Raw genomic sequence first — 27,816 nt, forward strand, 5'->3', positions numbered from 1 at the left:
TTTGGAATTCTGGCTCATCTAGTCTGCAGCCACTGCTGTGTTTTTCCTCACCTTCCCTGGGATTTGAGTGTCCTTTGCCTAACTGCAAATGAAAATTAAGCCAGGAATCTCTGTCCTGGGCTGTTTTAATGGCATTTAGGTGTTTATTATAATTTCCTGAGCAGAGGCACTGCTGCAGCGTGTGCTGAGAGACCGGCTGGGATGGATCATTGCAATGACTGATCCATCCTTCCCTCCCCACCCATCCCTGTGACACAGCACAGCAGCTGCCCCTGCTTCTGCAGTGTTCAAAAAGAACCTTTCTGCCTCAGTTCAGAAGGATTTCCCCTTGGTCTGAAGTAATTTCCTTTGGTCCATCTGTCCGGCTGAAGCGCTGCCTGTCTCAGAGTGGGATGTCCGTGCTGAAAAAAGAGAAAAAAAAAATAAAAGAAAAAGAGATAGAAGCCAGGACACAACACTGGTACTGAGCACGCAAAGAGGAGTTTGAAATAGCAGCGGGTATTTTGTATTTTGATATTTCCCCAAGGCAGCTCTGGGATGCTCGTGTGGGGCCAGGGCCGGGCCCTGGAGCCCTGCGGAGCTGCTGCGGGCTCTGGAGAAGGAAGGGAGGCTGCGGGGCGGGAATTCACCAGCTGGGAGAGCTCCATAGCAAAAAACAGAGGAGAGGGGCTGTGGGCGCGGTCACAGCAGCAACCCGGCCGTGTGCCAGCCCCGCTCACCCTCACAGCGCCCGGCCCTGTGCCAGCCCCGCTCACCATCGCGGCACCCGCCGCCCCTCAGCCCCGCGGCCGCCGCTCCGCCCAGCACAGCCCGGCCCGGCCCCGCTTCCTTCCGGGCTCGGTCCCGCCCCGGAGGTGCCGCCCGCCCTTCCGCCGGAGCCGAGGGAGGGCCGGAGGGGCTGAGGGAGGGCCCGAGCAGCGCCGGGGCCGTGAGGGGCTGCGGCGGCGGCAGCAGCGCAGCGCAGCGGAGCGGCCGTGCCGGCCCCGCCGCCCGGGGCAGCCGGTGAGAGCCGCGGGGTGAGGGCCCGGCGGGGTCGGGGATAGCGGGGGCGGCCGCTTCCCCCGGTTATAGCTGGAACCGAGGGTCGGGGCTCGGTGTCTGCCCCCCGAGGGGCTTCACACCGGCCCCGCTGCCGCCTTGGGCCTGGGCGAGGGGACCCTGGGCCCCACAGGGCGGCGGCGATCGGGATAAACACCGGGATAAACAAACACCGGGATATGCGGGAACTTGGCAACCCGCCTTCCTCCTCCTAAAAGTGATTTTTATGAGATGTACCTGTAAATGTTCGTTCTGTGGGGCTGTGCCGGTGTTACCGGGGTGCAGGTGGCGCTGACAGCTTTGCCACCATGCCCCCCCAGCCTGTTTTCCTCATGAGCTCCTTGTGGATCAAGGAGTTTTTGGCTTTTTTTTTGTAAGTATTGCCTCTGCCCGGCTGAGGATTAAAGTCCTTTAAACTCCAGCCGGGGGAAGTTCAGAGCATTTTTAAGGTGCTGAGCGGTGCTGCTGTGGGTGTTTGCCCTCCTCCATGTGCAGCTCCTAAAGCTAATTTTTGTTATCTCTGTATTTAATTAATTCCGTGGCTCTGTGCCTGTAGCTAACAGGGTGCAGGTGTCACTGGTAGCTTTACCAACAGTCCCCCACCCCAGCCTGTTCCTCTGATGAGTTCCTTGCGGATCAATGAGGTTTTGGCTTTTTTCCTGTAAGTATTGTCCCTGCCTGGCTTCTCACTGCACAGCTGAGGATCAAAGTCCTTTAAAGTGAAGGCAGGTGAAGTCTGGAGAGCACTTAAGATGCTGAGCATTGCATTTTTGGATGATTTTGTGGGTGTTTGTCGCTGCTGTGGAGCTCAGGTTGTTCCCTTGAAGCAGGGAGTGGCTCGGGCAGGGTGTGAGATCCTCGGAGATGAATGATGTGCTTGAATTTCCAAAGGAATTCTCTCAGGGGTGGCTCAGTGCTGTCTGAAATCCTGCTGGGATGGGCTGCTGAGAAGGTTTTACAGGCAAAATTAAATTGATTTTTGTTTGGCTGAGTGGGGCCCAGTGCTGGGAGTTAGCAGCACCGAACAATTTAGGTGAAAAGCATTGTGGAAATTGTGATTTAAATCCATGATTGACTTGCCATATTTTGTTGTTTGGGCTCATTTGAAACTACTTTTGGTTCCTCACACCAGGACTTTGGGAGCTGCACTGAGCTGCCTTTGGTTTTCCAGTTCCCCAACACTTTTGTGAGACCAATGGGCAAACCAGAGCAGCAGAGAAGGGTGAGGTGTTTTCCAGGAGCAGAGTTGGATGTGTTGCCCTTCTGGACACGGTTACACAAGTGGTTTTTGCAGCAGGGAGGATTAGGAAGAGAATTGTAGCTCACTGGAATGTTTTGCTGACCAGGAAAAAGCCCAGAACAACACCCAGTAGAAAGGGAGAATAGGATATAAAGCCAATTATAGCAATTCCTGAGACTGCTTTACACAACAAACAGATTACAAGCTTGAAGACAGTCCATGATTCTGGTATTTAATTTTGTTCTGTGGTGTTATTTAAGCTAGAACAGCATTTCTCAGCTCCTTTTTTTTCTTGCTGTGTAATCCCCAATTACACTTGGGGCTTTTTTTTTCCTTATAATTAACCACTTGTGATCTGAAACTAGGCCTAGAAGTCTTGTTGGTGAAATCCTGTTAAGATGCCACTTGTAACAAGTCAGGTATGAAGTTTATAAAACATTTTGAAGTTTTTCTCTGAGGTTTTAGGCAGAGAAAAACTTTTTTTTAGGTTTTCCATCTGTGTCCAGGTGAGTGTGGTTGGCAGGAAATAGTGTGTAGGAGCCTGTTGCTGAGGGGATTTCAGCAGTTCAAGCAGATATTCTCTTCCCTGTGACCTGAGCTCCCAGCGGAGCAGCACAAAGAGTTTTTGATGTTTCCTGTGATCTCTTCAAAGCCCAGCTGTGGGTCACATGGAGGTGGTGAGGCACAGCCTGGTTGGTCACTGATGTCACAACCCAAACCTGTGCCCCCGGGCCCGGGCTGACATTTGAAGGGAAATCACAACTCCAAGCTGAGGAAATGCAGAGCTGCAGCCTTGTGGCCAGCAGGAGTGTGGAGGTTCCATCAGTGGCTGCAGTTTCCCTCCCAATGCCAGGAGCAGCTCTGTGGTTTGTTTGAAGTGAGTGCTCATCACTGTTTCTTTCCTTGGGACTGTTTTCCCTGCACTGTTTATCCTCCAGCTGTAATTGCAAGGGAGATGCACATGGAAAGTGTGAGCACTGCAGAGATAACACCCAGATCTCTTGCCCAATCCCCCGCTTGTCCAATGGCTTTTGTGTTTTCTGTTCTCCAGCCTGAGCTCATCCTGCCCCACCCTCTCCTTGGGAGGAAATTAGCTCATGGTTAATTACCCTGCTGCTAATTACATGCCTGAGTGGGGTTCCACCTGAATCACGGCTCTTTCAACACTTTGGTTGCTGCTCTGCAGAATTTTGGGGTGTTTGAGTCAGTGATTCTTTGCAATAAATCCATTTTGAGGGCACTTTTCCATTGGCAAAATACAAAATACACCTTGACTGCTTCCACCCCTCAGTTTTGATGTACTTTCTAACCTACCTTCTAAATCTATTTTTAGTGATTAAAGTTGGCTTGTTCTGAATTAAGATGGAGTATTCAGGCGCCAGCAAAATGTGACCCAGCAGCAGTTCCTGTAAGAATTGTGTGTTTGGAGCCTCCCTGCTTTTCTTATTTTTTTTCTGCTTTAAAATTCCATTTCTGGGAATGGCCATTAATGCCAGGGAGTTGCAGTGAGTTCATTGTGGGCATTCTTTGGGGCACTTTGATGTTTTTGAATGAGAGGAATTCAGGTTGTTCATGAAGGGCTGGGGTGACTTTTGAAGAGCTGGATCTCATTTAATTCAGCCCAGTGAAAAGACTGCTGAAGGTTGTTGCTGATGCTTGTGCCAAGATTTTTTTTTAATTTTAAAACTTAATTTTAGGGAGGGAATAAAAAACCAGACCAACAACAACAAAAAAACCCAAACAGCCACAACCCAAAGCAAAGCTGCCTGTTCCCAGTCTGTGTTTGCTGGTTTTAGATACATTTAATTAAGTTGTTACCAATGCTGAAACTCATTTATAGAACTTCAATTATAGAATTAAAGCTACTCCTTTAATTTCCAGTGCTAGTTTGTGGAGTTACTTAAAAACTGTTCTTCACAGCTTGTAATAATTATAAATTGATTGCAATTAGCTCTTACTGAAGGTGTTTATTGATTGATTAAGCAAGACCCTTTCTGCTCAGCTTTGAATTCGAGCTTTTCCAGCCAGCTCTCCAAAGGTGACCTCAGCAATCCAGCCCTAATAAATAGTTTGTGACCCAGCTGAGATCTCCTGACAATCTGCACTGCTAATAAAGCTTCAGATCACTTTGCTCCATCCCTGGCAAGGCAGGGAGGTGGAAAAGAACCAGGAAAACAGGCTGGGGGTGTTGGAGTGGTAAATCCCTGCTGCTCCTGAAGCATCTTTCACCCAGAGCTGTGTCTGCAGTGCTTGTGCTGGGAGGATTCCTTGTGTTCCTTGCTGGAAAGAAGGTGTTACATGAGTTTAGTCTTTCATGTGTGCATTAAATTGGATTTAATTCAGGTTGGAGGAGCCTTTTTTCCCCACCCATAGAAGCTGAGGATGCTGTGACTGACACCTGATTTAATACATTTAATTTGGATTTTTCTGGTTATTTTGTAGCTTGGTCTGTGTGAAAATTAGAATTATTATTTTGCTGTTATTGAGCTGCAGAAAGTCCTGGAGGAATGATTGCTGCTCCTTCAGTCCCCTTCATGGATCACTGGCAAAAATGGCCTTGGAACAAAATTGGTGTTTGCTGTGCCTTAACTCTGTCTGTGTTGCCCCAGAGGTGTGACAGGGAAAGTGAAGTTGGTATTGCCCTTCTGAAAGGTGTTTGCTCAAAACAGGTCAAAAAAAAAGGAAAAAAAATCTCAAAGTGTGGGTACAGCAAAAAAAAAATGCTGATAGGAAGATGTATTTGAAAGTTTCAGGATAAATTGCATTCAAGCCAATAGAAAGCTAATTTTGAATGAAACCACAGTGATTTGGTGGTTTGTTTTTTTTCATCATGACAAAACTGCTGTGAGGTGCTCTGAAAAAGCTGGAGCAGCTCTGATCTGTCACTGGAGAGCTTTGATGTGCAGCCCTGCAGGCAGATCTGATTTAATGGGAATCTGAGGCCTCATTTCCTTCTGATTTCAGTAGAATTTGGGAAAATAAAGAATAAGCTGGACATTCCCAACTGGGAGTTCTTGTGGCAGCAGGACAGGGAGCATTTTGGTGTCCCCAGCCAGCAGTGGGACCTTTCCAGGCTGGGATTATCCCAAATCCATCCCTCAGGAGCACCCACAGTGTGTGAGGTGCACTTTAAAAATCCCAAAAAAAGAGTTGAGTGATTCCCATTTTCCCATTTCACTGGAGAAGGGAAAACCAGAAGATTTACTTGCAAATAAGTAACATTAAGTAAAGGCATTTTATAAATCAATAACCAAGTCTGAGAGCCCATTGTTTTAGTGAAAACTTGGAAGGGGTGTTGCTAATTAACACAGATATTCAAGAGTGATGAGGTTCAGTCCTGGCACAGAAATGCTCAAGAGAAGTTTTTTATTCTGTCCTGTGGTGTTTGAGGTGTCATTCCTGCCCTCCCTGGTGAATTCACATGAAGAGATTTTAAATGATGTTCAATTGTTGCTGTGCTGCCTCCTGAAGTGCTGTAACTGGGATCCAGGAGATGCAAGGAGGGTGTTTGGTGCAAAGCCTCTCTCCAACTTTTACTTGTTAATGTTATTTGTGATCTTCTGCTATTTTATTGTGGATAAATTCTGGATTAGTTTTTTTTTCATTTTAATGTGGGAAATTGTTGTTACCTTCCTTATGTTGTTCTGATTTCTCAGTGGGCGGGTGGTGTAAAGGTGTTTGGAGTTTGCTGCTCTCCAGCTCCAGAAAAACAACAAATTTGGTTTTTTCCTTTCAATTATGTTTGGAGTCAGCTTTGAACAGGCCATGAGTGAAAATAAGAGATGTGACCCTGCAGAATGTGTGGTGTGAGTGTGCAAACAGAGGAGCTGATTGTGGGTAAGCAATGGTCACCTTTGGGAGTGGAGGGAAAGGAACAGAGAAAGGGGGAAAAAGCATTTTGGGCACTCTACAGTTCCAACAAAACCTTTTTATTACGTAAGATTATAATTGTAAATATATAAAAAGCTATTATTTATGTATATAGTATATTATAATTATATAATTATTCGTTCATAATAGAATTTTATCATTATATAGTTATATAATAATATAAAATATTATATATGTTATATATTGTATGTTATATGTTATGTAGTATATATTATAAAATATAATTATATTATTAGAACTATAGTGATAATATAAAATATTAGTATATCTTATATGTTATATTGTATATATTATATATTATAATATAAAATATTATTATGTTAATAGTCTTTATGCAACATATAGTATTCTTATAACATAAGATTGTTATATAATCTTATGTTGTAAGAATACTATGTATGGCATAAATATTATTAATAATATGTTATAAATAGAAACAATCATTATGCAATATTTTAATATTATACATAATATAATAAATAATTATTATGTATTGTATATGATACATTGTAATATTAATATGTAATAATGTTACTATATAATATATTATGATAGAATCTAATATATATTTTATTATATAATTATATATTATGTAGTATATATCATAAAATATAATTATATTATTATAACTATAGTGATAATATAAAATATTAGTATGTCTTATATTATATATATTATATATTATAATATAAAATATTATATTAGTAGTATTTATGCAACATATAGTATTCTTATAACATTGTTATATAATCTTATGTTATAAGAATACTATATATAGCATAAATATTATTAATATAATAATATGTTATAAATAGAAACAATCATTATGCAATACTTTAATATTATACATAATATAACAAATAATTATCATTATATATTGTATATAATACATTGTAATATTAATATATAATGTTACTATATAATATATTATGATAGAATCTAATATATATTTTATTATATAATTATGTATTATCTATTATATATTATGTATATTTAATACTATCTATTATAATTTAAACTTTTTTAATTAAAAAAAATACTTTATTATTATTATGTAAGATTTGGCATTAAGTTACTTGCCAAAACTAATTTGATCTTTTTTTCACATTCATTTTCTCAAACCCTGAGTTGTTTCCTCATTACAATATTAATGCTGACCTGCAGAAATCAGCTGAGAAACTTTTTTTTTTTGTTTTTTTGTTTGCAAGGACTTTTTCTGTGTGAAGTGTCAGCTGTGTGTGCAGCATGTGCCTCCTTGCTGTGCTCAGGGTGACTCCTTTGTCCCCAGGCTGGGCTGGTGGCCCTGCACACACTCAGGGAGGGCAGGGCTGTGCCTGCAGCTCCCTGGCCACTGCACAGGATTCATTTTTCATTTAATGTGGGCACAGAGGGCATTTTGGTGCCCCTCTGGTGGCAGAGCCATGCTGTGCTTTCAGGTGTGGGACAGAAGCAGAGTCAGGTGTTTGATTTGTCCTTTAATTTTCAAATTAAATCTAGAATACGGGGCTTTGAATAAGAACAGACACCTCAATTCTTGGAATTACTGCAGTTCCAGAGTTGTAATTATATTATAGTTATTGCAGTTCCAGAGATGTGCTTTTAAATAAGAACAGACACCTCAATTCTTGGAATTATTGCAGTTCCAGAGTTGTACCTATATTATAGTTATTGCAGTTCCAGAGTTGTAACTATATTAGAGTTATTGCAGTTCCAGAGTTGTGCTTTTAAATAAGAACAGACACCTCAATTCTTGGGATTACTGCAGTTCTGGGGTTGTGATCTGTTCTGGTGGGTGACAGGATTTTACTGAATAAAGGACACCTGAGTTCTGGGGATTGCTGCAGTTTCAGAGTTGTAACTAGAAGTTGTAATTGTAGTTATTGCAGTTCCAGAGTTGTGCTTCTAAATAAGAACAGACACCTCAATTCTTGGGATTATTGCAGTTCCAGAGTTGTAATTATATTATAGTTATTGCAGTTCCAGAGATGTGCTTTTAAATAAGAACAGACACCTCAATTCTTGGAATTATTGCAGTTCCAGAGTTGTACCTATATTATAGTTATTGCAGTTCCAGAGTTGTAACTATATTAGAGTTATTGCAGTTCCAGAGTTGTGCTTTTGAATAAGAACAAACACCTCAATTCTTGGAATTATTGCAGTTCCAGAGTTGTAACTATATTAGAGTTATTGCAGTTCCAGAGTTGTGCTTTTGAATAAGAACAGACACCTGAATTCCTGGAATTGCTGCAGTTCTGGGGTTGTGATCTGTTCTGGTGGGTGACAGGATTTTACAGGTTTTTATTCCCTGACACAGATCCCTGTAGCATTTCTGGAAGTTTGTGGTATGAGAATGTTTTTATTTGTTGTGGTTTCCAGTGAAAGTGTTGATCAGCTTCACATCAATGGCAATTAAACAATTAAACATTTGATGAATATTTGCAGCATTTTTTTCTAGGACAGCCACCTGCAATTGAGGTCTCTGACCAAAATGCTGCTGCAGCTTCTGCTTTTAGGAAGTGCTCTTGAAACTGAATCAGTGAAGAGTTTCAGGCTTTTCCTTCCTCTTTCTTTTCAGAATTGTTGCTCAAGGACACGAGTGATGCTCTGGGAATGGCCTGAGTGTGCCAATGCTGCCAAAATGCAATTCCTGCCCAGGCTGTGCAGCTGACACACACTGAAAATTTCATTTCTGACCTCTGAGGTGTTGGCAGCCAGGAGCTCCCACACAAACCTTCCTTGAGAAATCAGCAAATGAAACAAAAAAATTTTTTGTGAAAGCAAAATATTTATGTTTCTCAGTTATTTCTGTCTATGGGAATGAAGTAAAACTCTCAAATATTTGATTTCTTTTCCATTTTGCTCTGCAGCAGCACAATGTTGTCTGTCAGGCTTTTCAGTGGGAAAAAAAAAGAAATTATTCAGCTGCTCTCCCATCTATAAAAATGAGAACACGTAGCTATAAATGATGTCATTAAGAAATTGATTCCCTTAATATGCACATCTCTACAATGAAACTATTTTTAGGTTCTTTTTAGCAACTCATTATTTCTTTCAAAAATAGAAAAGTGGGAGAAATCTTAATCCTTACGTAGATAAGATGGAATATTGAATTTGTTCCCCCCTCAGAGAAAATTGTGTGTTTCCTGTTACTTAGCTCAAAATAACTTGATTACATTAATGGGAAATGTTAAACATAATCAGTCTTTTTAAGGGGATAACTGAGCTTGGAAGAAAAGAGCTGGAATTCCCTGGAGTAGAGAACTCTCAGTGACATTTGTGCATATTCCATCCTTTGCTGGATGATCCAGAGAAGAGTTTGGGGGTGGAATTTCAGGGGAACAGAAGAAAACTCTGAGTCATTGACTGATGTTCTTCAGTTTAAGAAAATCCCTTTTTCCTCTTGCTTTCCATACATGGCAGGAAGGAAAAGGGGCTGCATTTACTGGACAAAACCTTGCTGTGCCAATTCTGCCATTTCCCTGTTTGTCAATAGTGAAAAATAAATATCAATATTTGAACATGCACACCTTAACCTTGCTTTTTTGTTGCAGTCACTAAAGATAAACCCCCAGGGCTGTTCTGTGTGCAGGAGGCAGTTTAACCCTGGCAGAGCCTGGGGAAATGGGGTCAGCTGTGATTCCCCAAGGGCCCTTTAGGGTCCCTGAAGCCTCACCAGAGTGGCTTTGTGCAGGCAGGATGCATTCTGTTCATTCATTCACACAGTGCATTGTGTCTGCTCCCTTTGCTGCTTTTTGCAACTTTATTTCTTCTTATTTCCCCATTGCTTTGTGTATTGGCTCTGAAAGCAAGGTGCTGGTGAGAGCAGAGCCTGGGGTTTTATCCCCTGGCTGTGGGACTGTCACTGCAAAGGTGCATTGGCAGTTTGTCCCCTGGCTGTGGGACTGTCACTGCAAAGGTGTGCCTTTGGCAATTTGTCCCCTGGCTGTGGGACTGTCACTGCAAAGGTGTGCATTGGCAATTTGTCCCCTGGCTGTGGGACTGTCACTGCAAAGGTGTGCCTTTGGCAATTTGTCCCCTGGCTGTGGGACTGTCACTGCAAAGGTGTGCCTTTGTCAGTTTGTCCCCTGGCTGTGGGACTGTCACTGCAAAGATGTGCATTGGTAATTTGTCCCCTGGCTGTGGGACTGTCACTGCAAAGGTGTGCATTGGCAATTTGTCCCCTGGCTGTGGGACTGTCACTGCAAAGGTGTGCACTGGCAATTTGTCCCCTGGCTGTGGGACTGTCACTGCTGCCCTGGGCCATTTTCTGGACCTGTGTGAGGGTCACAGCCCTTCAAAGTGTGTCTGGGGCCTTTGTGCCCTGGCTGTGGGACTGTCACTAGTTCCCTGTACCATTTTCTGGGGCTGTGTGAGGGTCCCAGCCCTACAAGATGTCCCTTTGTCCCCTGGCTTTGGGGCTCCTGGTTATGTAACCGTGCCCTCCCTCCCCTCATTCCGTTGCTATGGAGCTGTTCAATAATTCAAGCAGGTGACTCCTTTCTGAAGGCAAACCCTCAGAAGCAATGATTTCCTGCAGGCTGCTGCCAGGTTTGTGATTTTAACCCTTCTCCTCTCCCTCAGGAGGAAGATGAACCTGAAGTCGGAGCGCAGGGGGATCCACGTGGATCAGTCGGAGCTGCTGTGCAAGAAGGGCTGTGGGTACTATGGCAACCCTGCCTGGCAGGGCTTCTGCTCCAAGTGCTGGAGGGAGGAATACCACAAGGCCAGGCAGAAGCAGATCCAAGAGGATTGGGAGCTGGCAGAGCGGTAAAGAACCTTCTTTTCTTCCTTCAGGGTCACTCCTCCAAATCCTGTTCCTGCCTCCTCTTTCCCAGCCCTGTTTGCTCAGGTTCATCACAAATCTCCCAATCTGACCTTTCCTTCCTTTTGATGAAAAGATGGATGTTTTCTTCCTTCAGAGTGACTCTTCCAAATTCTGTTCCTGCCTCCTCTTTCCTGGTCCTGTTTCTGGCTCAGGTTCATCACAAATTCCCCAATTTGGCCTTTCCTTCCTTTTCATGCAAAGATGGATGTTCAGGACATTCTGGTGTAAGAGGTTTGAAAAGGAAATCTGAGAGGGAACAAATCTAAACAGAGCCCAACCTGCTAATGAATACTTTGACCTAATTTGCATATGCAAATCTGTATTTCTATCAGCAGTTAGACAATTTTGATTCAATACCCTCTGGAGATGGCAATTATTTCTTTCCAGCACCATGGTTTTACACTGCTGGTTAAAAACTGATTTTAGCCTTCTCTGTGGTCATTCTTTTCAACTACAGGCTTAAGCCCAAGAACATCAAAGCTTTTTTTTAATTGTCCAATCACTTATTTTCTGCAAGCCAGTCTAGTTTTCCTCATGTGATAAATGCTTGACCCTGAAAATGGAAGGTGTGTTTTCACAGAGGTCATGTCATTGTTTTCCTCTGCCATAAATGTCTTGCACAGTTAATAACAACTTTGTTATTAGGGCAGATATTTATGCTGCCACTCTTGGATCATCTCTAAAGCAAAGTGGAGTGTTCAAGGAATTCTTTAATGAGTAGCTGGGAGATGCTGAAGGCACAGATAAGCTGTGATTGTTTGTTGCAGTGAGCACAGGTTTGTCAGCACTGATAAAATACAATTCCTGCCTCAAGAGATTGCAAATCCCAGACTATTGATGGTCCATCCTGAGATGGAGGGATGTTTAAAGACAATTCCTCAGCTCTCAGCATCCTGTGACCAATTTGAATCCTCCTGCTCAGGAGGAAAAAAGGGTGCAGGGTTGGTGAGTTTGCCCTCCCCTGCTTTAGATTAAAAACTTGCTCTTTCAAACTTTGCCTCATCCATTCAAGCAGATATTTATCACCAAAGCAGATTGTGACAACAATGATCTATTTCCCAAAATATTTCTGAGATTGGGACAAGGTATTTTGCTTTTGTCAGGTGGGGAAGGACTGCCTGAGGCAACAGGTTGGGAAACTCGGTGTGAGGCAGGGCAGAAGGGAATGAATCTGCTGCTGGAAATGAATCTGCTGAATAAATCTGCTGCTGGATGAATTTCCTGCTGGAAATCCCCCCTGTGCCTTTGGGTAACTCAGAGTGTGACATCAGGGGAAGGTGACCATGCTTGAACCTCAATCATCTCTCTTTGCCCCTCTCTATTTAACCCTGAGCTTCCCTCACTTCTACCTCTGCAGCATGGAAATGGGGGTGCCCTGTAGTGAAGGGAGATAGGCAGAGGGGAGAATTAAAATGTAAAATGAGTAATTAATGATTGCACAGGAAATCAGCTCCTTTGCCTTGGTTCTAAGCCCTTAAACCAGATTCTGGTGGTTCACAGGGGTCCCAGGATGAGGGAAGAGATGAGAATGTTGACTCCATGTTCAGAAGGCTGATTTATTATTTTATGATATATTTTATATTAAAAGAAAAATTACATATTAAAACTATACTAAAGAAAGAGAAAGGATTTCATCAGAAGGTTAGAAAGGAAGGAGAGGAATGAAAATAAAATCTTGTGACTGACCAGAGAGTCCAAGACAGCTGGACTGTGATTGGCCATTAATTAAAAAACAATGACATGAGACCAATCAAAGATTCACCTGTTGCATTCCACAGCAGCAGATAATCATTGTTTACATTTTGTTTCTGAAGCTTCTCAGGAGAAAACATTCCAACAAAGGAATTTTTCATAAAACATGACACCAGACCTGTGTTTTCCCACCTGCAGGCTCCAGCGTGAGGAGGAGGAAGCCTATGCCAGCAGCCAGAGCAGCCAGGGGGCACAGTCCCTGACCTTCTCCAAGTTTGAGGAGAAGAAAACCAATGAGAAAACAAGAAAGGTCACTACTGTGAAGAAGTTCTTCACTGCTTCCTCCAGAGCAGGAGCTAAGAAGGGTAACTCTGCTTTTCATGCTTCTGTGCGTTTTAAAGTGAAAAGTTTTTGGCAGATGTGTTGTTCTAAAAGGCAGATTAATGCTCTGTGCTTTGACTTTTAAAAGTTGGAATAGTGATGCTTCTGGAGAGTGATTGCTGCTGAAAACACAGAAAAATGTGAGTGATGGCAAACAATCTGTCAAATAGAGCTAAACCTGTGTTTCTGTGTGATTTTCCCACTGAACAGCAGAAATGTGTTCCTGGTGCTGGCACTGCACTGCTGAGAGGAAGTTCCCCGTTCCTCTGGCACACATTCCAGAGGAATTCCTGACTCAGCCATGGTGTCACACCAGGATTTAGGGCTGCAAGGGGAATTCCTCCTGGAGAGAGAGAGAGAGCAGCAGAGAAGGTGCTGCCTGTCAGTTACCCCAACCTGCTGTGTGTGAGTGTGACAGAAATATCACACTCACAGTGAGAGGAATGTCAGCTGGTGCTGCCAGGGTGCCTCAGTTTGGCAGGAAAAATGGGATGTGTGAGCAGAGTGCCCTGAGCTGCACATAAAAGTGAGGCTGGCAGTGTTTGTGTGGGCTGGCAATATCAGGTTGGGTGTTTGCTCTCCAGAATGTGTTACAAGCAGGAATGATGAATGGCACTGCTGGCTTGGCATAGCAAAGCTCACACAGGCAGAAGCTGGGAGATGCTGGGCTCTGGAGGAGGAATTCCAGAAGAAAAAGCAACATTAATCTGTCTTAACCTTAGAGACAATGCATTTTCTTTATTTGAAATTCAGCATTTTTCTGGTTAGAGTTGTCCTGGTGCATGACAGCAGCTGCTTCACAAGGCGTTCATTCACCTGCATTAAACCTTTTTAGTTTTTAATGTTCATTTTTCTCACTTTCCATCTTTTCTTTTTTTTTTATCCCTTCACCACCTGTCCTGCCATGCTCCTGCTCTTGGTGCCCTGCTTGCTTTGGCCTTTTTATTTCAGCAGCTGAAGAGAAAACCCCTAAGCAAGGACAGCTGGGGAGGGAGAGGAATACTGATAACATTCTCAGGGATTTGAAGGAGATTTTTACTCCCTCCTGGGAACTGGCTTCCCCTTCTGAAGGTAATGCAGCACAGCCTGGGAGAGCTGTCTGCCTGGTTTTAGTAAGCTTGGCTCTTAGTTGGGCTTTGCTAAACACAAACTAGGGTTGTGCCAGTTGTAACTTGTGCTCTTCAACATGAAGGTGGCAAAAAAATCAAGTCCAGCATGCTGAGGTGGTGTTGAATCTCTAAACCAATCCTTTGCTTTTAAGAAGGGAGCCACAGATGTAAAGCTGAAGCTTCTTTGAGCTCCACTTCAGGATTAGGATCAACAAAACAAGAATTTTGTAAGAATTAGCTGGGTCTTTTGCTGCTTTGTGTTTTTATTTAAAAAATAAATCAGGTTGCTGTTACAAATCTGATTATTATGAGTTGAAACCACTTCAAGAACTTTGGCATTCTCAAAACATCTCCAGATATTTGTTATATAAACCAAGAAGAAAATTTCCCATCAAGAGATTTCCCACTGATTTCACTTAAACCAAAAGGACACCAAACAGCTTCTAGAGCTCCTCCTCCATGAATTGTTTGCAATCCTGACTCGTTCTGCTGGCTAAAGAAATGCGCAATGTTTATTAATGTTTCCAGGAAGGTGATGAAGGGCTGTGTGTGACAGAGTTGGGGACAATCCCTGTCCCACATCCATACTTGGACTCCATGGCACAACCATAGTGAATCCTGGAGTGCTCCTGGTCTGCTGTGACAAGTGGTTTTCCTCTAGAAAGAGTGAAATATTAATTATGTTTATTTTTGTGAAGCTGATCCTTCCTTCACTCTTCCCATGCTTGTTCCTGGCATTTTGGCATTTTCCTCTCTTTAACTTGTTGGAATTTCTTGGCTGTGATCAGCTTCTTTTTAGTTGGATTGAATTCTCTGAGGACACAGGACAAACCTGAGGATATTTTATTGCTGGAAGTTCATTTATTCCTGCAGCACTTGATAATCAGTACAGATTAATTTTCCTTAAAACAGGATTTCAGCTCAGAGATTAGAGAATCTGCAACTACAATAATTCTTGGTGTAACTCACTAAAAGACAGTTCATTCTAATTAACATTCACTTTTTAATACTTAATATTAATCTGCCTCAGTTGACTACATCTCTCTAGTCACTAAACAGCAATCTAGTTTGAATTTGTGACTGAAAAAATAATATTCGCATTCCTTAAGGTCATACAGTAAAATGAGGCTCATTATTTTTATAAAAGAGTGAACTCATTGTTGAAGTCAGTAAATAAACCTTCAGCTGTGCTGTGAAATGAGATCAGTGATTAATCATGGAAGAAATAGCTGATAATTCTGCCCTTTTCTTGGTTTATTATTTCCAAATAAACTTTGTGCTTCTCTAATGACAAATTTAATTAATGGCCACCCTTCAGCTGGAATCCTGTGGAGGGTTTGGGGTGCATGGAGTGAATTGTAAAGGCAATGGAAAGAAATCCCCTCTGGAAATGTCCCTGAGTAGCTGGAAAGGAGTTGGGTTTGCACTCTCTATCTCAATTGCTGCAGCTGGAATTTCAATATTTGCACAACCTCTCCTGTTCTGGGCACTGAAATACCAGAGGTGCCCAGGTCACTCCCTGTGCTGAGCTGTGGGCTCTGCTCAGAGGAGTTTGGAGCTCCCTGGGTGACACAACTTTGGATTTTCTGAACTCTTCAGAAACGCAGAACAACCAAAAAAACCCCACTGAGCTCCCTCAAATCCAAATCCAACCAACTTCAACACATCAATCCCATTTCTTTCTTTTCCCTTTGGATGGTGCATGCTGGTTGGAAGCAGCATTTCTGTGCATGTGAGGTGGTTTCAGGTTGAAGCCCTGTTTGTCTGGTGCTGACCACGAATATTTTCATGTTTTCTGTCTCTCTGCTTGCCTCTCACCACGTTCATTTCCACCACCTCTGTTCAATCCCTCCATTTCCAACAGCGCTGGCTGGCAAGCTGAAAGGTGGGTGAAGGTACTGCAGCAGCACAGTGAGCTTGCAACTTGGAAAATCAGATTATTTTGTGGAAAAAAGCATTATTATTATTATTATTATTATTATTATTATTATTATTATTATTATTATTATTATTATTATTATTATTATTATTATTATTATGATGTATCATTATTATTATGATGTATCATTATTATTATGATGTATCATTATTATTATGATGTATCATTATTATTATGTATCATTATTATGTGTCATTATTGTTATTATTGTTATTAGAATCATTATATATTTTTATTCTTATTCTTATTATTACATCCAGCATTTCCCTGGCAAACCTTGAGAAATACAATTTACACAGTTCCTCATTTACAATTTACATTTACACAACTACGAATGACCAATTTGCAGAGCTGAAAAAAAAAATTTTTTAAAAAAGTGACTGGAAATGATAAAGCCTTTCTGCAATTATCAATCAGTGTCAAAAACCTGTAAAATTTTGTAAAAAATACTGAATTTAGTATAGAATATAATAGAATTTAATATATTTAATATATTAAATTAATATAATTAATATTTAAAGTGACTGGAAATTATAAAACTTTTCTGCAGTTATCCGTCAGTGTAAAAAACTGAAAAATATTGACTTTAATATATTAAATTAATATAATTAATGATATTATTTTAATATCTTAATGTAATATATTAATATAATTAATATTTAAAGTGACTGGAAATTATAAAACCATTCTGCAGTTATCCATCAGTTTACAAAAAAACTGTAAAAAATATAGAATTTAATATAGAATACAGTAGAATTTAATATAATAAATTAATAGAATGATATTATTTTACTATATTAAATAACTAATATAAAAAGTGACGGGAAATGATAAAACCTTTCTGCATTTATCCATCAGTGTAAAAAACTAAAAATATAGAATTTACTATAGAATGTAATAGAATTTAATATGTTAAATTAATATAATTATATTAATTTAATATATCAATATATTATATTTATTTAATAATATAATAAATTATAATAATTTAATGTATTAATTTAATATATTAATTAATATAATTAATATAAAAAGTGAGTGGAAATGATAAAACCTCTCTGCAAGTACCCATCAGTGTAAAAAAAGGTAAAAAATATAGAATTTAATATAGAATACAGTAGAATTTAATATAGTAAATTAATAGAATTATATTAATTTCCTATATTAAATTATATAACTAATATAAAAAGTGACAGGAAATGATAAAACCTTTCTGCATTTATCCATCAGTGTAAAAAACTAAAAATATAGAATTTACTATAGAATGTAATAGAATTTAATGTTACATTAATATAATAATATTAATTTAATATATAAATATATTTATTTAATAATATAATTAATTTTAATAATTTAATTTATTAATTAATATAGTTAATATAAAAAGTGACTGGAAATGATAGAATCTTTCTGCAAGTATCCCATCAGTGTAAAAAAAGGTAAAAAATACAGAATTTAATATAGAATACAGTAGAATTTAATATAGTAAATTAATATAATTACTATAAAAAGTCACTTGAAATGATAAAATCTTTCTGAGCTTACCCATCAGTGTAACAAAGCTGATCTCTGTGCCCTGAATTTTGGCAGCAGAGCTGCAGGAGGCCAAGGCTCCCAGCCCTGCCATCCACAGGCAGGCCAGCCTCGAGACAGACAGAGTGTCCAAGGAGTTCATCGACTTCATCAGGACCTACCAGAAACCTGGCCAGGACATCTACAAGCAATGCAAACTCTTCTTGGACACCATGAGCCATAAAAGGGTGAGCTCTCAATGGTCTTGTCTGAATAAAATGGGGAAATTTGGGAGAGGGAGGAAATGCTGCACTTCTTCCAGCAGTTTGGATTGGAATATGAATCCCAATATTACCAGTTAGGTTGTGCCTGGGTGGAGTCATCATCCCTCGAAGAGTTTAAAAAAAGACTGGGTGTGGCACTTGGTGTCATGATCTAGTTGAAGTGTTAGCACATGGGTTGGACTTGATGATCTTACAGGTCTCTTCCAGCCTAGAATTTCTGTGATTCTGTGATTCTCTGACCCTCGCTGCTGGGCCAAAGGCAGCAGCTGCGGTGTGTCACCCCAGAGATACCTTGGCTTGCTGGTGGTTGCAGCTGGGCACTGAACAAGTCCAGGCTTGTTAGGAACCCCGTTTACCTCAGGAGGAATGGCTTCAGGCAATGGTGAAGAGAAAAGGAGAGGATTCTGCTGGAGGGTTTAATGTCCAGAGGTTTATTCCATGGTTACAGAGGTCTGAACGTGAGCAACTGCTCCAACAGAATCCTGACCGCATGGCCTGATCACCTTTTGAAGCTCAGGGACAGGGGGAGGGGAGGGGACAGGTGAGCACCAACCAGGTGAGAGGGGCAGGGTCTCAAGGGACAAGGGACACCCAGACTGGCCAATGACCCCTGGGCCTGAGGGGCATCCTTTGAACTTGACCAACCTGGGTGCAAATCTGTGCCAGAGCCTCTGGGAGTTCCCTGAATGTCCCACAGGGAAGGGCAGAGCTGCCAGAGCTGAGGAAATGCTGCTGGGTTTGCCAAGGGAGCCGTGAGTGTCCTTGGCACATGGGGGTGCTGAGAGCTTGCTCAGAGACCTTTAGAGAGGGTGAGACATTCAGGGATCCCTCTGCTCTGGGCAGGGTCTGGTTTATCCCAGGGTGACCCGGGAGTGTGATTGTGCTCTGATTGCAGCCAAAGGTGCAAAGCCAGAGCAGCTGGGAACAAGCCCATCCAGCCCCTCACCTTCCCTGAGCCACAGGGAATCTTTGCCTCTCCCATCTCTCAGTGGCAAACTCTGAGTGCAGCAGAAATGCTGGGGATTTCTGACCTCAGAGAGCCAGGAATGATGTGTAGATAGGAAAACAATTCCTAAAACCAACTTCTGCCATCTGTTTCCATTAGAACTGGGAGTGCAGATGCTACCAAGCCTCTCAGTGTTAGGAGTGATTTCTCGGACAAATGCTGAATATCCAGCCTTGCCCCTCTGCCACATGGCCACAAACCCAGGGCAGAGGGACAGGGATGGCTCCTTGAGGGCCCCCATGCACAGGCCTGGCTGCTCCTGGCACACTCAGCCAGCACAACTGGAGCTCAGGCAGGGACCTGGGTGAAGGATTTCCCAGAGCAGGAACAAGGCTGGGTGAGTCCCAGTGGGACAGTCTGCAGGGAATGGCCCAGGTTTGGCTCCAGGCAGCCTCTCCTGACTTGTCACTGTCCTTTCTCCATGAACAGGTCCCCATGTGCAATCAGTGAGTCCTGATGGACAGGACTCACTCAGCAAGGGGAGAGGGGGGTATTGGCACACCTGGGGAAGGGACTCGGAAGGTTAAGACACACCACAACAACAAGTTTGGATTTTCTGGAGTGGGGCAGGAGCCTTCAGATTAATCAAAATAAGATCTGGGTGCCTTTTCTTGGTAGTGTGGGACCAAAGGATGCTGCTAACACCAGAGCAGCCCAGATAAATGAGTCCTGACTAAATGCCACATAAATGGGTCTGTTCAGCCATATTCTGCATTGATATGATTGTGGAAATGATCTAAGATATCACCTGGTGAGGTTTTAGACATCACAGGGTGGTTTGGGTTGAAAGGAATTAAAGATGATCTGAGCAGGGACACCTTCCACAGTGCCAGGTGGCTCCAAACCCCAGCCTGGCCTGGGACACTTCAGGGGTGACACAAATTAAGCCTAAAAACTTCTAAAGATAATTCAGCATCTCCCTCTCCTTTTATATCCTTCACTGTGCTGCTTGTTTTTAATATTAAATAAGTGTTACCTTCATTTTCCATTAAAAAAAAAAAATCAATATTCTTAAAATATTAGTCTGTGGTGCCACCTATGGTTGGAATCAGTCAGAATTCAGCACGATTTTTATTCCCCTCTTCTTCTCCCTTTGCTGTTTAGTTCCAAATTATCTCCTGAGTTCTCATGGAATCTTAAATTCCCTCTGTTTTAAATTCTTCTTGAACTTTTATTTCCTTTTTTTTGGATCTGTTTATTCTGAGCACAGAGTTTGTGAGAACAGAGTGGGTTTATATTTGAGTTCTCATTTCCTACTTCAGCCTTCGCAAAACTTGGGATTTTTTTACTACAATAAACCTGGCCTAAAATCCAGTTTCAGCAAGAGCTGACACCTGTGTACAGGAAAATGTCTGGTTTTTGGCCTTAGAGAATTCAGAAATCAAATTGTTCCCTCACTTTTTTTAATGTTTGGTTTAATTTAATGATGAAAATTACCTTAATTAAATTAATTTAATGTTCTTCTGGTGCTCAGTTAGCAAAGGCCAGTGTTGCTTCACAAATACCACTGTAAATATATTTAACAGTAACTTTATCATCAGAAATGTGCTGTAGAGATGTTATTTCAAATAATTTTTGTTATTGGGGGTTTTATAGATTATAAAATATCTTTTTAAAAAATCAGGGGTTAAACAGGGACAAACATTTGGTTTAGTCTGAGTTATTCTGTCAGAGCTCCCAGAGGAAAAACCCATTGCACCTGTGCTAATATCCATTTATTTTTCACACATTAAAGAGCCAGTGTTGGCTTCTCCTGTTTGTAACTAAAACTGAGCCACTCTAAACACCTCTCTGACACCTCTGCATTCTCAGACTGTTACTGCAGCTGGACAATTGCCTTAAACCAAACCAAAACATGAGGTTTGCTGCCAGCCCTTCACACTTACTCCCTGTTCTGTTCTCCTGCAGGATTTGAGCATTGAGGAACAATCTGAGTGTGCCCAGGACTTTTACCAGAATGTGGCAGACAGGCTGCAGACACGTTGGAAAGGTACCAGCTTCTTTCACCTTCCTCTTCCAAAAGCAATGATGTAAAACTAAATTGAATTTTCAGTGCAAGAAAAGCTTCAGAAATCCTTTTCCCCTTTTCCCCTTTTCCCCTTTTCCCCTTTTCCCCTTTTCCCCTTTTCCCCTTTTCCCCTTTTCCCCTTTTCCCCTTTTCCCCTTTTCCCCTTTTCCCCTTTTCCCCTTTTCCCCTTTTCCCCTTTTCCCCTTTTCCCCTTTTCCCCTTTTCCCCTTTTCCCCTTTTCCCCTTTTCCCCTTTTCCCCTTTTCCCCTTTTCCCCTTTTCCCCTTTTCCCCTTTTCCCCTTTTCCCCTTTTCCCCTTTTCCCCTTTTCCCCTTTTCCCCTTTTCCCCTTTTCCCCTTTTCCCCTTTTCCCCTTTTCCCCTTTTCCCCTTTTCCCCTTTTCCCCTTTTCCCCTTTTCCCCTTTTCCCCTTTTCCCCTTTTCCCCTTTTCCCCTTTTCCCCTTTTCCCCTTTTCCCCTTTTCCCCTTTTCCCCTTTTCCCCTTTTCCCCTTTTCCCCTTTTCCCCTTTTCCCCTTTTCCCCTTTTCCCCTTTTCCCCTTTTCCCCTTTTCCCCTTTTCCCCTTTTCCCCTTTTCCCCTTTTCCCCTTTTCCCCTTTTCCCCTTTTCCCCTTTTCCCCTTTTCCCCTTTTCCCCTTTTCCCCTTTTCCCCTTTTCCCCTTTTCCCCTTTTCCCCTTTTCCCCTTTTCCCCTTTTCCCCTTTTCCCCTTTTCCCCTTTTCCCCTTTTCCCCTTTTCCCCTTTTCCCCTTTTCCCCTTTTCCCCTTTTCCCCTTTTCCCCTTTTCCCCTTTTCCCCTTTTCCCCTTTTCCCCTTTTCCCCTTTTCCCCTTATCTTTAAATTTATTTTTATTTTTAAATTTTTATTCTATTTATTATCTTTATTGTATTATATTTTATTAAATTTCTAATAATATATATGTATTATAATTCTTACTATATATATATATATGCACACATATATTTCTTATTTTTTATATACATTAAAATGGATGTATTATATCCATTTATGAACTCAGGTTGCCTGGAATGAGTAATCTTAATTTGCTGATATTGGGATTAAACCTTGCAAAGAGCCCTGGAATATTTAATGTGTGGGATTTGTTCCTTTCAGTGCCCCCTGAAAAAGTGGAGAAGGCAATGGATGAGGTTGAGAAATACATCATGACTCGCCAGTACAAATATGTTTTTTGCCCTGAGACAACTGATGATGAGAAGAAAGACCTTGCTGTCCAAAAGAGGATCAGGTAGGGCTTGAAAGGAAAATTAATTAATTCCTAATTCTCTAAATGAGCTCTGAATCAACCATGTTAAAAACTTTGTGCTGTGCACAGAAAAATGGCCTGTTAAGGGTTCAAAGCTTTTTATTTAAAATACAGAAAGAATGAATAGGTGGGATAATGACAACCACTACACTGGGAAAATTTGCTCTTATTAAATCACTGCCAAAAATAATTTTTAAAAAAAGGAAGTGCTTTCTGTGAAAATAAATGACATCAGTGGAATAACCTGGTTTGTGGCTGGAATAATGGCTCAGTGACACAAAGCATTCCTTTGCCCTGAGTTCAGGTTTCAAACCCCTGCCTGTCAGTGGCACTGAGAGTTTTTTAACCCTTTTTTCTCCTTTTTACCTTCACTCCTTAACCCTCAACTCCTTTCTCTCCTGTTGCAGGGCTCTGCACTGGGTGACTCCCCAGATGCTCTGTGTTCCTGTCAGTGAGGAGATCCCAGAGGTCTCTGACATGGTTGTAAAGGCAATCACAGGTTTGTGAGTGATCAGTTCTGTATTTACAGCTTTCAATCTCACCTCTCTTGCTTATTGAGATGGTTTTTGCTGTGATCACAAAGGTGGGTCTGTTAAATGTGCAGGAGTTTGGAATTTCAGCTGTGGAGCAGGGATAATTTCCACACTGAAGTACTTAGAATTAACTGATCTACTTAAAACACTTCCCCACAGACAGAAATGATGCAATTAATGGTGCAATAAATTAATTTTTAAAAATTCATGTAATTTAAAATAAATTAATTTTAAAATAAATTGTTATAATTTAAATTAAATTAAAAATTTTAAGTAAATTCACGTAGTTTTAAGTAAATTCATGTAGTTTGGAGTGAAATCCCCCAGGTTTTTTTGGAGTGAAATCCCCCAGGTTTTTTTGGAGTGAAATCCCCCAGGTTTTTTTGGAGTGAAATCCCCCAGGTTTTTTTGGAGTGAAATCCCCTAGTTTTAAATAAACTTGCATATTTTAAAATTAATGCATATAACTTCAAATTAATTCATATCATTTGAGCTTGCTTTTTAGAAGGATCGGGAGCAGAAAAATGCACTTTATTTCCCTGAATATCACCCAGCAAACCCTGCTTATTCATTGCCTGATCATTACAATTTAAATAATTCCAGGATTTTTTTTTCCCCCCTCCCAGACATCATCGAGATGGACTCCAAGCGTGTCCCTCGGGACAAGCTGGCCTGCATCACCAAGTGCAGCAAGCACATCTTCAATGCCATCAAAATCACCAAAAATGAGCCAGCCTCTGCTGATGATTTCCTGCCCACCCTGATTTACATCGTGCTCAAGGGGAACCCCCCACGGCTGCAGTCCAACATCCAGTACATCACTCGCTTCTGCAACCCCAGCAGGCTGATGACTGGGGAGGATGGATATTATTTCACCAACCTGGTGAGTGCACCAGGGAAGGGGGGCTTGGACAGCAAGGTTGGGCTTTTAGCTGGAGGTAGGAGTTGCCAGCAAAGGGCATAAATTCAAATTCATGAATATAAATTCACATTCGTAAAGCTAAGCTCCAGTTCGTAAATCTAAATTCCAATTCATAAATACGAATTCCAGTGTGTAAAGCTGAATTCCAGTGTGTAAAGCTGAATTCCAGTGTGTAAAGCTGAATTCCAGTGTGTAAAGCTGAATTCCAGTGTGTAAAGCTGAATTCCAATTCATGAATATAAATTCCAATTTGTAAATAGAAATTCCAATGTGTAAACCTAAATTCCAGTTCATAAACAGAAATTCCAGTGTGTAAACGTAAATTCCACCAACAATTAGTTGCTGGTGTAAGAAGAGGAAAGGGAATAGTAAATGTTGTAACATTTTCTGTAAATGTAGAAAACATTTTCTGTATTATAGTGTATATTTACCCCTTTCCCACCCCTTTCCCACCCCTTTCCCACCCCTTTCCCACCCCTTTCCCACCCCTTTCCCACCCCTTTCCCACCCCTTTCCCACCCCTTTCCCACCCCTTTCCCACCCCTTTCCCACCCCTTTCCCACCCCTTTCCCACCCCTTTCCCACCCCTTTCCCACCCCTTTCCCACCCCTTTCCCACCCCTTTCCCACCCCTTTCCCACCCCTTTCCCACCCCTTTCCCACCCCTTTCCCACCCCTTTCCCCCTTCCTTTGTAAAACTGTAAAACATTTTCTGAGTGTAAAACATTTCAGTGTGTGGTGATTCTTGCAGTGATGCTCTCTGTGCTTTGTTTGCAGTGCTGTGCTGTGGCCTTCATTGAAAAACTGGATGCTCAGTCCCTAAACCTGAGCCAGGAAGATTTTGATCGTTTCATGAGTGGCCAGACCTCCCCAAAAAAGCAGGAATCTGACAGCTTCTCCCCAGATGTGTGCCTGGGGGTGAAGCAGATGTGCAAAAGCTTAGACCTCCTCTCTCAGTTGAATGAGAGACAGGAAAGAATTGTCAGTGAAGCCAAGAAATTGGAGAAAGACCTCATTGATTGGACTGATGGCATCACCAAGGAGGTGGAGGATATTGTGGAGAAATATCCCTTAGAAATCAAAGCAAAAAGCCAAGCCTTAGCAGCCATTGACTCTGAAAATGTGGAGAATGACAAGCTGCCCCCACCCCTGCAGCCTCAGGTCTATGCAGGATAATTCTCCTCAGCTAGCTGGGAAGGAAAGGAAATTTAAATCTTAAAGAGCTTAAATCAGTACATTTTTAAAGGTACTTTTGCTTTGGGGTTTGGTTTTTTGTTTTTTTTTTTGTTTTTTTTTTTTTTTTTTTGTTAAGTGGAATGAATTGTATTTATTTTAGTCCAGTAGGTTTCTATTAGGCTTTGGTGGGTTTTTTGAACTGAATTTCGATTTTCTACACAAACTGGTGTAATTTTTAAGCAACACTAGTCCATTGACATCTCTCCTGAAAGTTCCCTTCTAAGCATGCACTTAATTGTTTTTAATAATCAGTTTAACTTGAAGCCAAGTTCCAGCAGAAAAAAAAATACCAATGTTAGTCTGAACTTATTCTGTAGCTGTAAAGATGAATTATATATTGTAAAATATGTAAAATTGTAAATAGATTTCAAATCTAATGTCCCAACTGTGCATGAGCTCGTGTGTGAGTGAAAATGATCTCAAAATATTCATTTTAGCACCTTTTAGTTCCACCATCTTGCAGTAAAAAGGCAAAAATGCTGTTGGAGTTTGGATAACCTGGAGGGGAGAAGTTGTGATTTGCCAACTTGAGAAATCATCTTAATCTGCTTTGTTTAAAAAAATTATTTAAAAGATGCCATTTCTTCATTTAAATGCTCTGTCAGAACACCTGGTAGCCTTGAGTGGTGCACAAAGTGCTGATTTTACTGTGTGGGGGCCAGAAATTGAAAATATTTCAGGAATAGGAGGAAATATTTGTATTAAAAACTGCAGAATGTGGAACAAAAAGGGGAGAGGAAAGAGACCATGAAAGATTTGCTCCAAAAGTATCTCTCTCTCTCCTGGTCACTTCCATCAGTGGGATGAATTTTGGTTGCTTTTTTGACAATCCTGGGGAAAATAAATAAATAAATAAATAAATAAATTCATATAATTTGAGGTTGCTTTTTAGAAGGAGCAGAAAAATGCACTTTATTTCCATGAAACATCAACCTTCTGCTCTTCAGTGACCCCTTCAGCACCTTGAATGGCTTTTTGTGTCACTAAAAATCACTAAAATTCAGATTGGGGTGAAAAAGAGGAGCTCACCCCACAAAAAACAACCTCTTAAACAGAACTTGGAAACTTTTTCCTGTGTCATTTGGAAATCTCTTGCAGCTCCTGAGATCCCAAACACAAAGCTCAGCTGGAGCTGCTTTTAAGCCAGGTTTAATTCTTGCCATGAGGAGGAAAACACAAACCTGATGCTTCATTCCCATCATCTGAGGCTTCTGTTAAATCTGCACTGCAATAACTTCAGACCACGACTGTGATTTCTCCTTTTTTCTGGCATTTTTTGGCCTTTTTATGAACTATGCACCACCCCTGGTGTTCACAGAAGCAGCTGCAGCGCTGGGGTGCTCAAAACAACAGCAAAAAAATCAAATTATTCCGTGTGTCACCACCCAAATCGCTTAGTAAATAATCCTGGGATTTATTTCCTTTATTTAGGTGCTGATTCTGATCTCCAGGTTTGTCCCCAGGGAGGGGTGGGGGAAGCAAACTTGCAGCTGTTGTGTAAATGAGAGTGTTTAAATAAAGTTCTGCCCTGGTTAATGAGTCCCTAAACCCCTCCTCACCTTTTGTTATTCCATGGCTGCTCCTGCATCCTCTGAGTTGGGAGAATCTCCACCAATTTCTTATCAATTTCAAATATCTCTTTCTATTTCCATCAGTTCTCAAGTGCCCTGCAAGTTCTAGGCTGGGTACCAATGTTTATTTTTATTTTCTTTGCAGAGAAGTCAATTGAGTGATGCAGCATTTGGGAAGGATTTTGTGACTAAAATATCTCTTTTTTTCATGTGCCATCTTGTAGTTAAGGCACCAAAGTGGGGATGCTTGGAATAAATTAGTCAGGAAAGGTGGATTTCAGTAAATTTGATTTGAGTAAATTTGATGTGAGTAAATTTGAAACATTTACTCAAAATTTGAGTAAATGAGTCAGGAAACATGGATTTCCACACCTTGGAGTAATCTCTGAAGCACAGAGGCACTCAGAAAGTTTGGGTGAGACCAAAAAAAAACAGCAAAGCAGAGACTTTAATGGAAATATTATCCCTTAAAGTGATTTAAAATACAGGTGCTGTGCTGTGCCCTCAGTCACAGTGTCAGAAATTTTCTTTATTTTTCCTGCTGTTAGCTCATTATCACTGAAAATAAAGACTCTGCAGCTCTTCAGGTTGGATCTTTTATTGTAAAATATTTCTTTGCATGGGAACTCCTGCATTTATTTCCTTTGGTAAGAAGATATTTTACAGGAAATGCTGGATCATAAGTTATGATTATCACTTATTAATTCAGTGCTGTCATTTTGGAGTTTCTGACCTTTCAGACCCTCATGGGACTGCTGAAGTTTTACATTCCCAAAGCAATTTTAGGGAATATTTTTCACCCAGATATTTTAAAGCAGAATTACTAATTTATTTTTAATAATTAATTTATTTGAATGCAGAATATTTAGGGAAGGTTTTCTCCCAGCTTGCCCAGCTGTCAGGAACAGTAAACAGCTCCACCAGAGCCCACATTATCCTCGTGGAAATATCGCCATAGTATTACCATTAATAATACTAATTATTAATAATTCGTATTACATTATTAGTAAATAATATTGCATTATTAATATTATAGATTATTAATAATTATAATAGTGTAGCATAAAACAATGGTATTATTCTTATTTATCACGATAAATTTTATTTGCTTTAAGGATTTACCCCGGACCACTTTTAGGTATTGGAATAGGTATCAGTATAGGTATTTATGTTAGGAACTATTAAAAATAAAGATGTTTGGGGATAATTTTTAGAGGAGAAGGGGAGGGGGAAGGCGGAAACATCGTGAGGGAGGCTGGAGCGGGGAGCGCGGGGCCGAGGCGAGCGCGCCGTGAGGGCCCGGTGCCGTTCCCGGTTCTGTTCCCGATGCTGTTCCCGCTTCTATTCCCGCT

The 27,816-nt window shown here is 41.1% G+C and overlaps 1 protein-coding gene across 7 annotated transcripts; it reads left to right on the plus strand.

Annotated features, from left to right (window-relative positions):
• The first annotated feature begins 931 nt into the window (after positions 1-931).
• Positions 932-26,441, plus strand: RABGEF1 (RAB guanine nucleotide exchange factor 1). 7 transcript variants are annotated; one of them, XM_063173614.1, is made up of 11 exons: positions 932-1,002; positions 10,751-10,936; positions 12,885-13,051; positions 14,019-14,138; positions 16,041-16,061; positions 17,706-17,875; positions 20,826-20,907; positions 22,053-22,185; positions 22,611-22,702; positions 23,363-23,619; positions 24,435-26,441. In XM_063173614.1, the coding sequence occupies exons 2-11, from the start codon at positions 10,758-10,760 to the stop codon at positions 24,831-24,833; spliced, it is 1,620 nt and encodes a 539-aa protein (XP_063029684.1). In that variant the 5' UTR covers positions 932-1,002; positions 10,751-10,757; the 3' UTR covers positions 24,834-26,441. The 7 variants fall into 7 exon arrangements, with proteins under 7 accessions (XP_063029684.1, XP_063029690.1, XP_063029685.1 ...); XM_063173615.1 differs by lacking the exon at positions 932-1,002 and having other exon boundaries at positions 17,709-17,875; XM_063173616.1 differs by lacking the exon at positions 932-1,002 and having other exon boundaries at positions 14,022-14,138.
• The last annotated feature ends 1,375 nt before the right edge of the window (positions 26,442-27,816 follow it).

This window comes from Melospiza melodia, chromosome 21 (assembly GCF_035770615.1).
Source record: "Melospiza melodia melodia isolate bMelMel2 chromosome 21, bMelMel2.pri, whole genome shotgun sequence".
Taxonomy (NCBI): Eukaryota; Metazoa; Chordata; class Aves; order Passeriformes; family Passerellidae; genus Melospiza; species Melospiza melodia.

What these genes read in the sequence shown, in the direction of transcription:
- RABGEF1 (XM_063173614.1), top strand. Translation starts at nt 10,758, where the DNA reads ATGAACCTGAAGTCGGAGCGCAGGGGGATCCACGTGGATCAGTCGGAG. An exon ending in CAGAGCAGGAGCTAAGAAGG is followed by an intron (nt 13,052 to 14,018) that starts GTAACTCTGCTT and finishes TTTTTATTTCAG; the next exon opens with CAGCTGAAGAGAAAACCCCT. An exon ending in GCTGTCCAAAAGAGGATCAG is followed by an intron (nt 22,186 to 22,610) that starts GTAGGGCTTGAA and finishes CTCCTGTTGCAG; the next exon opens with GGCTCTGCACTGGGTGACTC.